The following is a 10,582-nucleotide window of genomic DNA, read 5'->3' as shown; positions in this document are numbered from 1 at the left end:
GTTGAAAAAACAAGATATTAAAGCAATTGAATCCGTACAAAACTCGTTCACTAGGAAACTATACAGCAGGCAAAAGGGAAAATACATCAGAACAGATGACCCCGACTATAAGAGCGCTATTCAACGTAATGAACTATTTAACTTATCAACTTTGGAGGCTCGGCGTAAAGCTATTGATAAAGTTTTCTTGTCGAAAATGCTAGTGAACAAAGTTGATATTGACTCTGACCAATTTTTCAAAATAGACAAAAATAGTAAAACTCGTACCAAAACCAAGTTCATCTGGGGGAAATGCAAAACCAAACTACGAAGGCACTTTTTCACAAATAGAGTATTAAGTTCTATAAAAAATTAGCGCAATGAATCTTATTTTGGCACCTCATGTCCTATGCATGTTTAATACTTTTATGTCCACTACTTTCATGTTACCCATTATTCATCTCCCTGACACCCGCACATTCATGTACCAACTAATCAACTTTTCAGATGATAATTCATTTTCTGTATGTTTATTATCAATTTTTGTGATTATTATCAATTTCTCTATGATGTTTGGGCCTTAACTTATTCATGTCTATTCACTATTTATTTTTGATCACGATTTGAATCGTAATAAATACAATACAATACAATTTGGATGGTAAAATGTTCAAATCGTAACAGCTATGATTCAGATAGTTTAAAAATATCAATTATCATCCGTAATCACAACAATTTTCTACAAAAGCCTGATACAGGAGGATACAGGTGCATTACTGTACAAGTCCTAAAACTTCGAAACAGAGAAGTTTTCACAATTGTTTTCAAAATTCACAATTTCCGTTCCCTTATCAGAGCGCTCATTCCAATTAGAATAATGTTATAAAAATATATTGACAAATTATAATAATTGCCACGTGTTTTTCTCAAGTTCGTTTTTCTGCTGTGCTTGGAGAATTTTATGATAATTTTCCCAGGAAAAAGCTATTTCACCTCTTAAAGCTTCAGATTTGTGGTGCATATTGTAATTTGAAAATGATCTTAGGCTTCATCTTCAGGAAGATTCTGTAACGGAAAAAAGCGCTCCACAGAATTTTCAAAAAGTGTAGAATGAAAATATTAGTTAATGAACTGACATGTTAATAAGATCCCCAATAAACAAAGTTCAGTCCGGAAACCGGTTTCTAGTTTTTTAGAACGAATATTTGCCTAAGTGATCTATTAAAGACCTATTGAAAGTTGTTATTTATTGACTTGTTTGCGAGAAATAATCGTGCAAATGTACACCACGGACTTCTATCCTCTCCTGTGCAGAAAAACAAGAAGTCTATCGAAGACTTGAATAGCTTATCGAAGGTTCATTCTGATGTGCCTTATGACCCAATTGACTCTTGGAATTATGATTTGATTGTTAGTTTTTTTCGAATGCTTTTCAATTTCCCTATCTATTCGTACCGTTGTCTATAATCCGCTTGCCACCTGATGTATGTCAGTTAAGTGGAAAGTGCAAATTCGATTATGAAAGAATAATGCAAAGTTTCACAACTTTAAGTAAACATAAATACTCGTAGGCTAAACCTAACATCATAACACGTGAAGATGATCCTTACAGCATGTGGCAAACAGTCTAAGAACAAATGAGAATTAAATTTTTTGTTCAAATGATCAAAGTTCTGTTGGCAGTCTTCCGGTGTACTTTTGAATTTTTCGATTAAAATACATAGGTATTTAAAAATAAATGTTCAATGAGATACATTTGTTTCTTTCTTTAAGGAATCACCCAGAAATGCCAAGGTTTTTGTTGTTTTGCGTCATGAGATTTTTCCATTATTTTGTTCAAAAAAGTTTTTGTTTCATTTTTCAAAACATTATAAAATGCGATTCAATGTTCAATTCTTCCAATTCAAATTCAAAACTTTGTTCGATCGTGACATACAAATGGTTTTTTGCAGCCGGAAAACCGATAACTGCCCGTCTGCCTATCTTTCACCCACGCCAAATATCATGTTCTGTGCCATGAACTAATAAAATCGTAGAATTAAACATTAGATTTTCATATTTTGTTTCCATCTTTTGGTCTTTATCGATGACTCATTCATTTTTATTCGCAATTTGCAAAATTGGTATACCACAAAAGAGGAGATAGAGAAAACGAGTACTGTGAAATAAATTGACACGCATTTGGTAGTGAACAAACAGTACGGGGAACTATGTTTGTACGTTGGATTTGTTTGTACAATTACTTTTAGTTCTACTTATTTTCCAACTTTTCATTTCATAGACATTTCCTGCCCAATTGATGTCACCCTTTCAAATTCAATTATCAGCTCATTTCTCTTATCAGCATATTCTCCATATAAGCGGGTCATATGGTAGGCAGTTCATTGCCAGTAGAATTTAATTAAAAGCCGATTACCGGTATACCGTACATTATTTCTGTTGATTTTTCAATTTCTTTTTGATTTCCATTTGTAAACGTGGAAATACAAAAGTGACATTGACAATGCGACAAACAATTCGTTTGTGTAGCTATATTGGTCTCTTGTATTTGAACTCCACCGTATACTTTTACCAGTTTCTCCGCCATCCTTTAAATCATTTTTTCCAGTAAATATGAAGCTGTTCTCTCTTGTTCTTACGGTTCTTGTCGTCATGATGGCTTCGGTTGCTGTAAGTTATTTTAAACTTCTGCGAAAAATCTTTGATAGAACATTTTCGAAATATGGTTTAATGGTACAGTAGCGCTAGCGGGGGTTTCAATACATTTAAAAAATTCCAAGATTTGTCCAAGATAGTTTATCTAAAAATTAGTTGTCAAAGTTTTGGTTTTACTACATTACTACATTTTAGGATCATTTAAGATAGGATATAAGATTATTTGGTTTCAAATAATTATTTGTTCGGCTTCCAAAATGATGACTTGCAAAAACTATTACTACTTTTCAACTGCAACTAAAAAATTTCAAAAATCATTTACTATATATAGAGCGCTTATTCCGTTTGTCCATAGTTTGTAGTCTATGTAGTCTTTGTAGTCTGCGAAGTTTTAGCTTCTGGAGGGATAGTGAGTTGGGGTTAGTGTAGGGATATAGTCGGGGTACTGTAGTGGTACAATGGTGGTACGGTAGGAGTACTGTATGATTACGGTAGTTTCAGAAAAATTGGTTTTCAGCTCCAGAAGTCGAGGGCCGCGCCGGAGGTGCGGTCCACGGCTGGTATTTAATATGGTATTTGCTCACTTTTGGACTGTAGAAGTGACCTTACAATTAGCTATTTTTTCACTGGCATACTCCACCTTTAATACGAAAAAATTCTATCAAATCTGCAATATGCCAACTTTTTGTTTTATAATATACTTCTTATAACCATTTTTAAAATCGGTTTGTTTGTGATTTTTAAAATTCGGCAATTGGTAGCGATTTCCTTACGACAGTTAGCATGTAGCCAATTTTTAACAAATTGTTCCAACTTCCTTGGATGGCAATTAGCTGAAGATAGATGGCAAGTGATAACAAAATATCGAAAAACATCATAAAGCCGCTGGAAAAATAAAATACAACTTACAACTGATTGATGTTGAAATCTATAAACCTCATTTTTCTATTAATTGCGCACTTTTAGATTTGATTTTAACTGCTCGGCAAAACGTCGCAACTTCATAGCAAACTCCTGCAACTTAATAAAAACATTTATATAGCTTTGTAAAAAGCTGTTAAGAAGTTGCGAAAACCAACGGGATTGTGAGCGAAATTTAGCTTTACATCTGCTAAGAAATTGCAAAAGTCGTCTGAAAAGCTGCAAAAGTTTGCTTAAAAGCTAAAATGCCTAATTGTTGATAAGAAGTTGCAAGAGTATGCTATGAAGTTAGGCCGTTTTGCCGAGTGGTCAAATATTTGTGTAGTGCAGGATTATTTTGAAAATTAAAATGTTCATTATATTTGTCATGTTTCTTTTTTTCAGAACTCGTTCAACGTTCCACCAACAGGCTTGTGCTATGTTCCACCAGGAGGAGACTGTTACAGATGTGATTGCAAGAAGCCAGCCACCTGCTATAAAGGAACATGCCGTTAAATTATTTGTTCGAAGTATCCTGCAGTGATTCTACAAATAAATAATGAATTTTAATATTGTTCCGAAAACAATAAACCGGTATATTTTTCAAACAATACCCGCACATAAAGACAACCTCCACTGCTCTTTGAAAAGTTCATCTCCTTAGAACCATGATACAATAAAACAGAACTCAGACAGTTTAACACTAATCCTCTTTTGTTATTTCAATTTGTTCGGGTTTCAAAATGGATAAAATACGCCCCTCTTATTTAGTTTCGTCACTTGTTCCGTTATTGTTTCGCCTTCAATACCAAATGAATTTTCTCGTCTTGTTACTCTTCCTGTTGTATTTTTTCCAATCAACGGTAAACAAGATTACTTTTTATCAAGCGGAGCTCTTTCCCTTTTCAGATTACATTCAAAGTTCCACCGAGAGGACGTTGCCACGTGCCTACTGGCGGAGACTGTTACGGCTGTGATTGCAAGATGCCAGCCACTTGTTACAAGGGAACATGCCGATAATGAATTAAAAATTAAACCACTGTTTGATTTTCTGAAAATTGTTATTGAAAGGATAAAACACTGGTAACAAAATCTTCCAACTACAAAATGTTTACACTCTGTTTTCTTAAACAATTGTAAAACGGCATGTTTTTCAGCATTTTGAATTTTTTGAAGAAAACACACACAGCAAATCCGAGTTCAAAAATTTATGTGAACTATTCGGTTTGGATTGACTGCTGATTACGTTCGAAGCACCTTACCAGATAATCCTATTAATTTACTACCTGACTTTTAATCAATCACCTGATAGCTTATTGAACTTTCATTCTACGATAAAAAACGACAACTAGAGAATGTATTCCAAGGAATTTTCAACTTTGGTACCTGGAAGAGAGTTGAAATTGAAAACTATCACGTACATTCATATACCAAAATTGTTGACCTTGGAATTTTGGTTTCGATTATTATACTGCCAATAGACTTTCGTTTTATAGTGTCACAGAATGATAATCATAATAATTTTTATTGGAAGCTGTGAAGTAGGAGTAAAGTAAGTTACTAACCAAACAGAAAATCGAATGAGTATCAAATTCTGAAAAACGTGGAGGGAGCAAACTAAATGTGCGGGAGAGAGAACCCGTTCTGCATCAATGATTATGCGAGAGATGTTAAGCAATTTCAATTTGAACACTTTCGTCGTTGTCGTCATTTTTGACGGTGAGAACGATGATCGGAGGACGAGCATATCCGTGTAATTGTTCGTAACATCGGAGACGACGAGTTGTGTGAACAATTAAGAAGGACAAAAGAGCCCAAATAGCAGGGAGTGCAAATTCACAGATTACGAAGACCTGAAAACAGTTCAGAGTTCAACATTGTTGCATTTATTTTCAAGTGTCACCTTATCTTCATTGGTAGCATGAAGCTTTTCAAGAAGTCTGTTGTAACTTCTAACTGACCAAACAGCGGCTCGAATGAGCAAAAAGAGCAATTGAATTGTGGTGCAAGGAAGTGTTAACAAAGGTTTCCGTGTCCACATTGCAGCACCCAAACCGAGAACACAAGTGAAAATATCAGCGAACATTCGAGCCACAAGGTAATAGAGATCAAAACTTTTGAACTTTTTGTAAAATCTCCAAGAATTGGGATTCTCATTAGTATCGTCTCGAAGTAGATAAGCCCAATGCATTATATCAACAAGACACATTAAAACAAAAATTATTTTGAGGAGACGAAAACGAGTTGATGGATTGAAAAACGGCCAAGTCTGGAAAAAAAACATTTTTTTTTTGCATTTTAGTCCCTATAATCTCACCTGAGTGTTATCAATCCCTCTTCTCGAAGCATTACCATCATCATTTGCCTCTACATTTTGTTGATCCTTTGTCCGAACTGATAGGTTTCTAGGAACCCTCGGCGAGTTACTCATGTCCTAAAATGTTAAAATAATTTTTTGTAGAATGAAAACATCTCGGAAAAAAGGAGGGTCTTCTGTGGGTGTCATCAAACTCGGGAATGCCATCTCGCACTCACAGAAAGGTAAAAACAGTCAAAATTAGAACATGTGCATTAAACTGAATTATACATATTAATAACAAATAATCCAAATTACACGAGATTTAAAAGATGAAAACCCCTTAATATCAAGATGCTATGATGGAAAGTTCTAAACGAGTTCAAAAGGCTTTTCATTTTAATTTTAGAAAAAAGTGACAAGAACTATGTATCTAAAATTCAAATGCTCCAAAAACCTACGTCGTTACTCGCCGAGTGAGTCACACTGACAACTTCACCGTTCACCTTGACCAATGTATTCTTTCTGGAACGTCCTTCCCCGATTTGGAGGTCAATTGTATTTCGGCGACTGGCGTCTCCACCTTCCTTTACATGCACATTGACTTTCGAAGGCTTTCGCGAATCGGAGCCTGAGCCTGCCGACGCCTGACTCAGCACTACTTGCTGCTTCGAAGACGACAGCTCTGTAAATGACAAAATGGGATTGTGGGAGGATTTGAGAAGGAGAGTAGGTCTTTTTTTGAGACTCTAATAAGTTTGAAAACAGGAACATTTTCTTTTTTATTATCTTGAAATGAAGCAATTTACTTTTAAAGGGAAGAGTTTCAAGTCATAAAAAGACAATTAGTATCCCATTTTTTAAACCATTTTTTTTCGAAACGACGAGTTTGTTATAAATAGGATATTTGAAACATGAACATTTTCTCTACAACAGTATGCTAAAAATTTACCAAGACAATATCAACTAAATGATTAAAATTTGCATGTTTTTATTAACGTAAGAGGTTAAATTACAAATGTATTTATGGATTTTGTCCAATTCCGAGAAAAAATCTGCTTACAAGATCTGACTATTTTATGTGTTACAGTTCTCGTTTGAATTGGGCCAATAGAGCAGGCTTCACAACAAAATCAAAAGACGTTTGCAATCATCTGTGATAAAAAATCACGTTGCAGACAAATTAAGATGATAATCAATTGCTTTAAAATCTAATCTAATGACTATAAAAAAGTGGTGCAAAATGAGAAAGTAGAGAAGAGGATAAGTAGATGAGATTGATGCACAAAACTAATAACGGATGCATGTTTCTGGTTGACTAATTTGCATTCCTTTTTCTCCTTCTTCCACATTTTCACCTCTACATTTTTTTCTTGGTTGGCTTCTCGTCATTTATTTCACTCATTCCGGAGACAAAAACGTCGTAGTTTGATCTTAGGAAAGGGCAAAACGAAAAAAAGTGGGAGAAGAATAGAAATAAGCATTTGAAACAAATTAATGGTCAACGGGAAGATATAGTTTGATGAATTGAAAAATATTGAAATATATTGAACAAAACAAGAGAATGATGATGATGATGAACGTAAAAAAGAGGGAAAGGAAAAATAAAAGAGAGATGGAGCTGGAGCTGGGATTATTCAGATGGATTATTGGCGGAAGAGACGATTAGTGGATGGCTCAAAAAAGGTGTTGGAAAATATGAGCAGTAGCTGCTCAAACCAGATTTGAATTCTATTAGCAATAGAAAATTGAAGATTACATAAATTCGGACCGCGAAATATTATATTGAACAACTGATACCTGTATACCTACTGAGAAACATTTTTTATGCAAAAAAGATTTTAAATTAATATTTTATGAATTTTCCATGTTGTTTTTTTTAATAAGGATGTGATAGCATATACTTTTAGTCAATTCGCTTTTGAAAAATTGACGAAAACTTTGAACTCGCGGAATTTGAAAGATATTTTCAGACAAAGAACGTTGAAAATATTCATCCTCAGCACAAAAAAGAACTATGGGCCAATTCTAAATGACATTTACACATCAAAGGAAAAATGGACTATTAGTCTAATGTATACCTAGAATAAAATGGGGGTGTAGAAAAAAATAATTGTGTATAAATAACTCCAAATTTATACCAATTGTTGAATATCTATCCAAAAAAGTAAATTCAAAAACTGATTTTACGCACATTATAGCTTGAAACTGCTGATTTTTTTTGCAAATTTTTGGTTTAAACTTTCGAATTGGTTTTTTTTTTCAAAAACTTGCAACAAAAAAAATCCATCCCTGCCTTTCAACATTTCTATGTTAAACCAATACTAAACTTCTTCTTCCCTTGTGAGTTTTATCTTATCATTAGCTGATAACATCCAACAAGGGATTTCCATTGCCTTGGCAACTAGGCCGGATCCATTTACTTTTCCATCAACATATACACTCTCAACACTCGAATACACTCACAGCCACTCACCACTCATCACTTGAGCTCATCTTCATTATTTTGATGAGACACGTCGAGAAAAGCACCTGATCCTACCTAATACCCCGACTATTCTTTTTCTGTGAATTCATAAGAAATAAACAAGCGAAAAAGGGGAATAAAAGCAGCAGAAAAATAGAAAAAGGGGCAACTGATTGTAGAACAAATGTGGTGTTATCGTGTGGTTCTTCTTCCATCTTTTCATTTCTCTCGATGACAGCTCCACTCATTGCCCTTCCTCTCCTCTTTTTATGTATGCTTCATGGAGACTAATCCGTTTCACATTCAGATGTGTTGATTTGCCATGGAAACATAATCGAATGAAGATTGAAATAACAGAAAACTGAAGCAATAGAGAAGGGGAATAAAGGTGTGCTGTATTTGCAAAGCTTATGATTATGGATGCGATGATTATGGGTTGGGGATGTATGTGAATATATCATATGCACAATACTTATGGGCTTAAAACCTGAAATTAGAATACGAAGAGCATCCGGTTTTTGGAGCAAGTGCAATCGCACTATTCAAGAATTTATGAAGCTGAGACACATGATTCGGATATCATAAAACTATGGAAAAATTTTGTTGACAGGGTTGGGCTAAGAAAATACAACAAATGTAGTGGCATGTTGTTTATAAAAATTGATAAGTTAGAATACAATATATCTCAGTCACAAATTAATAGATAATGACTGACAATTCCATTTTAAAAGTAGAATTACTCAATGAACCCGTCTCAGAAAATACGAAAAATAAATTCAAGTGTATATGTGTAAAAATACTTTAATCATTTTTTCTGCTGAAAAGTGTGGAAATCGTGCTAATTTTTTCAAAAAATATATATAGAAAAAAATATATATAGGATGGTAGATAGCTAGCAAAGTTTGAATTATGAATGTATGGTGCAAATCGTTAAAAAAATATCTGATATAATATTTTTACGAACAATATGTGCAATGTAGAAGCCACTACAATACAAATTTGCTAAAATAGAGTCCTTGTTACGCCCAGGAAGTTTTTAAATATAATTGTTGAATTTTTGAATAATTCGCGATAGAAAAACGAAATTAATTTGTTGTCGAAGTGAAATTGTTTCATAATCATTTGTTTTTTAAAAATTATTCTTAGATGAAAAATATAAAATACAGATGGCAAAAGCGCCTCAATAAGTTTATGACAGAAACCGCACTCAAAAATGGAAATATATAAAACCCAAAGTAAATGAGAGGATTTACTGTAACCGTAAGTCTATGTTTCATATAATTTATTAATTGATTTATTTACGCTCTCGAGGATACTCGGAATTAATAATTTGTTATTAAAGAAGACAACGCTATTTAAAAAAAATGTGATGATAACAAGTCTGCTCATGGGATAGATATGTTCAGTTCGTTCATTTATTCTTATAGATATGTTCAGTTCGTTTATTGTTAATTGAAAACTGATCTTTGAAACAAAAAGAAGCGCCTCACTCACCAGAAAACGAGAATCAGTTGTAAATCCAGAAGGCGTCAACGACGTCGTCGCACACTCGACAACTGCAAATGAGTTGAATGTAAAGACACGATGATTGTGAAGAAAGAGTGGTGGTGAGATAAGTGGGTTGAAAATGAAATTGAAGTTTAGAAGCTCTAAACGGAAAAGGAAAAGCACAAAAAAGACAAGAGGTGGTGGTGATGGAAGAAGAAGAACAGGATTTGGTCAGGATTTGTGCCACAAAATCAAGACGAGGTCTGCACACTGAGGATGAAGACGACAGAGACGGTGAAGAAAGAAAACAACAAGGGAAACCTTGTTACGTGCGAAAAGAAGAGAAGAAGAAGAAGTCAAACGGAGCTGTGGAGAACGATAAAAGGCGACAAATCGGGTTATGCATACATCGGAAAACGACCACTTGCTTAAACTACAACGAATGTCGTTTTTTTAAAATGATGCGATGCGGAGGAGCGGAGGAAATTGAACACGGAAAAAATATTTGAAAAGCATTCAAAAAAATGTGTTCGATTCTGAGAGACATTCAGGAAATTCCAAAAATGGAAATAAGTTATCAGATGAAAAAGGAACGCATTCTTGGAAAATTAGATGTTTTCCGGAACTTATCAGCACCCAAACTTGATGGTAGAAAGTTCGGCAAAGAAATTATGCTTCTCGGCATTTCGTGTCTTCTTCCTCCCAGCTTTTGCCGGAAGGCGAAAAATGGCGATAACTAGGCGGCAAGAAGGTGGTAGAAAGGTGGCAAAAAGGTGTACAGGAGATGGGAAGCCCAA

General features: G+C 34.3%; 3 protein-coding genes and 1 non-coding gene across 6 annotated transcripts; 3 read left to right on the top strand and 1 right to left on the bottom strand.

Moving 5' to 3' along the window:
- The first annotated feature begins 2,587 nt into the window (after window positions 1–2,587).
- On the top strand, window positions 2,588–4,131 carry K06A4.7 (5.3 kDa protein). The gene is made up of 2 exons (NM_171509.6): window positions 2,588–2,649; window positions 3,940–4,131. The coding sequence occupies exons 1-2, from the start codon at window positions 2,593–2,595 to the stop codon at window positions 4,048–4,050; spliced, it is 168 nt and encodes a 55-aa protein (NP_741595.1). The 5' UTR covers window positions 2,588–2,592; the 3' UTR covers window positions 4,051–4,131.
- On the top strand, window positions 3,611–3,743 carry K06A4.15. Its single transcript, NR_102052.1, has one exon. It is a non-coding gene; the product is annotated as an Unclassified non-coding RNA K06A4.15 (non-coding RNA).
- A 146-nt stretch (window positions 4,132–4,277) lies between the features above and the next one.
- K06A4.10 (Pacifastin domain-containing protein) lies at window positions 4,278–4,626 on the top strand (the record flags this gene model as incomplete). Its single annotated transcript, NM_001269192.2, has 2 exons — window positions 4,278–4,397; window positions 4,444–4,626. 2 exons carry the CDS (start codon window positions 4,278–4,280, stop codon window positions 4,552–4,554), a joined length of 231 nt encoding a protein of 76 aa, NP_001256121.1. The 3' UTR covers window positions 4,555–4,626.
- Window positions 4,627–5,040: 414 nt separating this feature from the next.
- K06A4.2 (uncharacterized protein) lies at window positions 5,041–9,872 on the bottom strand (the record flags this gene model as incomplete). Of its 3 annotated transcripts, none has more annotated exons than NM_001269190.4 (5): window positions 5,041–5,387; window positions 5,438–5,803; window positions 5,852–5,968; window positions 6,292–6,515; window positions 8,307–8,313. In NM_001269190.4, 5 exons carry the CDS (start codon window positions 8,311–8,313, stop codon window positions 5,205–5,207), a joined length of 897 nt encoding a protein of 298 aa, NP_001256119.1. The 3 variants fall into 3 exon arrangements, 2 of the variants coding, with proteins under 2 accessions (NP_001256119.1, NP_001256120.1); NR_069198.1 differs by lacking the exon at window positions 8,307–8,313 and adding an exon at window positions 9,792–9,872 and having other exon boundaries at window positions 5,205–5,387; NM_001269191.3 differs by lacking the exons at window positions 6,292–6,515; window positions 8,307–8,313 and having other exon boundaries at window positions 5,205–5,387; window positions 5,852–5,965.
- Window positions 9,873–10,582: the final 710 nt, after the last annotated feature.

The sequence above is a fragment of the Caenorhabditis elegans genome, chromosome V (genome assembly GCF_000002985.6).
Source record: "Caenorhabditis elegans chromosome V".
Taxonomy (NCBI): Eukaryota; Metazoa; Nematoda; class Chromadorea; order Rhabditida; family Rhabditidae; genus Caenorhabditis; species Caenorhabditis elegans.
The sequence above is the reverse complement of the archived record's forward strand: the minus strand, read 5'-3'. Positions and strand labels throughout refer to the sequence as shown.

Coding starts and splice junctions, on each gene's coding strand:
- K06A4.7 (NM_171509.6), top strand. CDS start 2,593: ATGAAGCTGTTCTCTCTTGTTCTTACGGTTCTTGTCGTCATGATGGCT. Junction 2,650..3,939: donor TCATGATGGCTTCGGTTGCT/GTAAGTTATTTT, acceptor TCTTTTTTTCAG/AACTCGTTCAACGTTCCACC.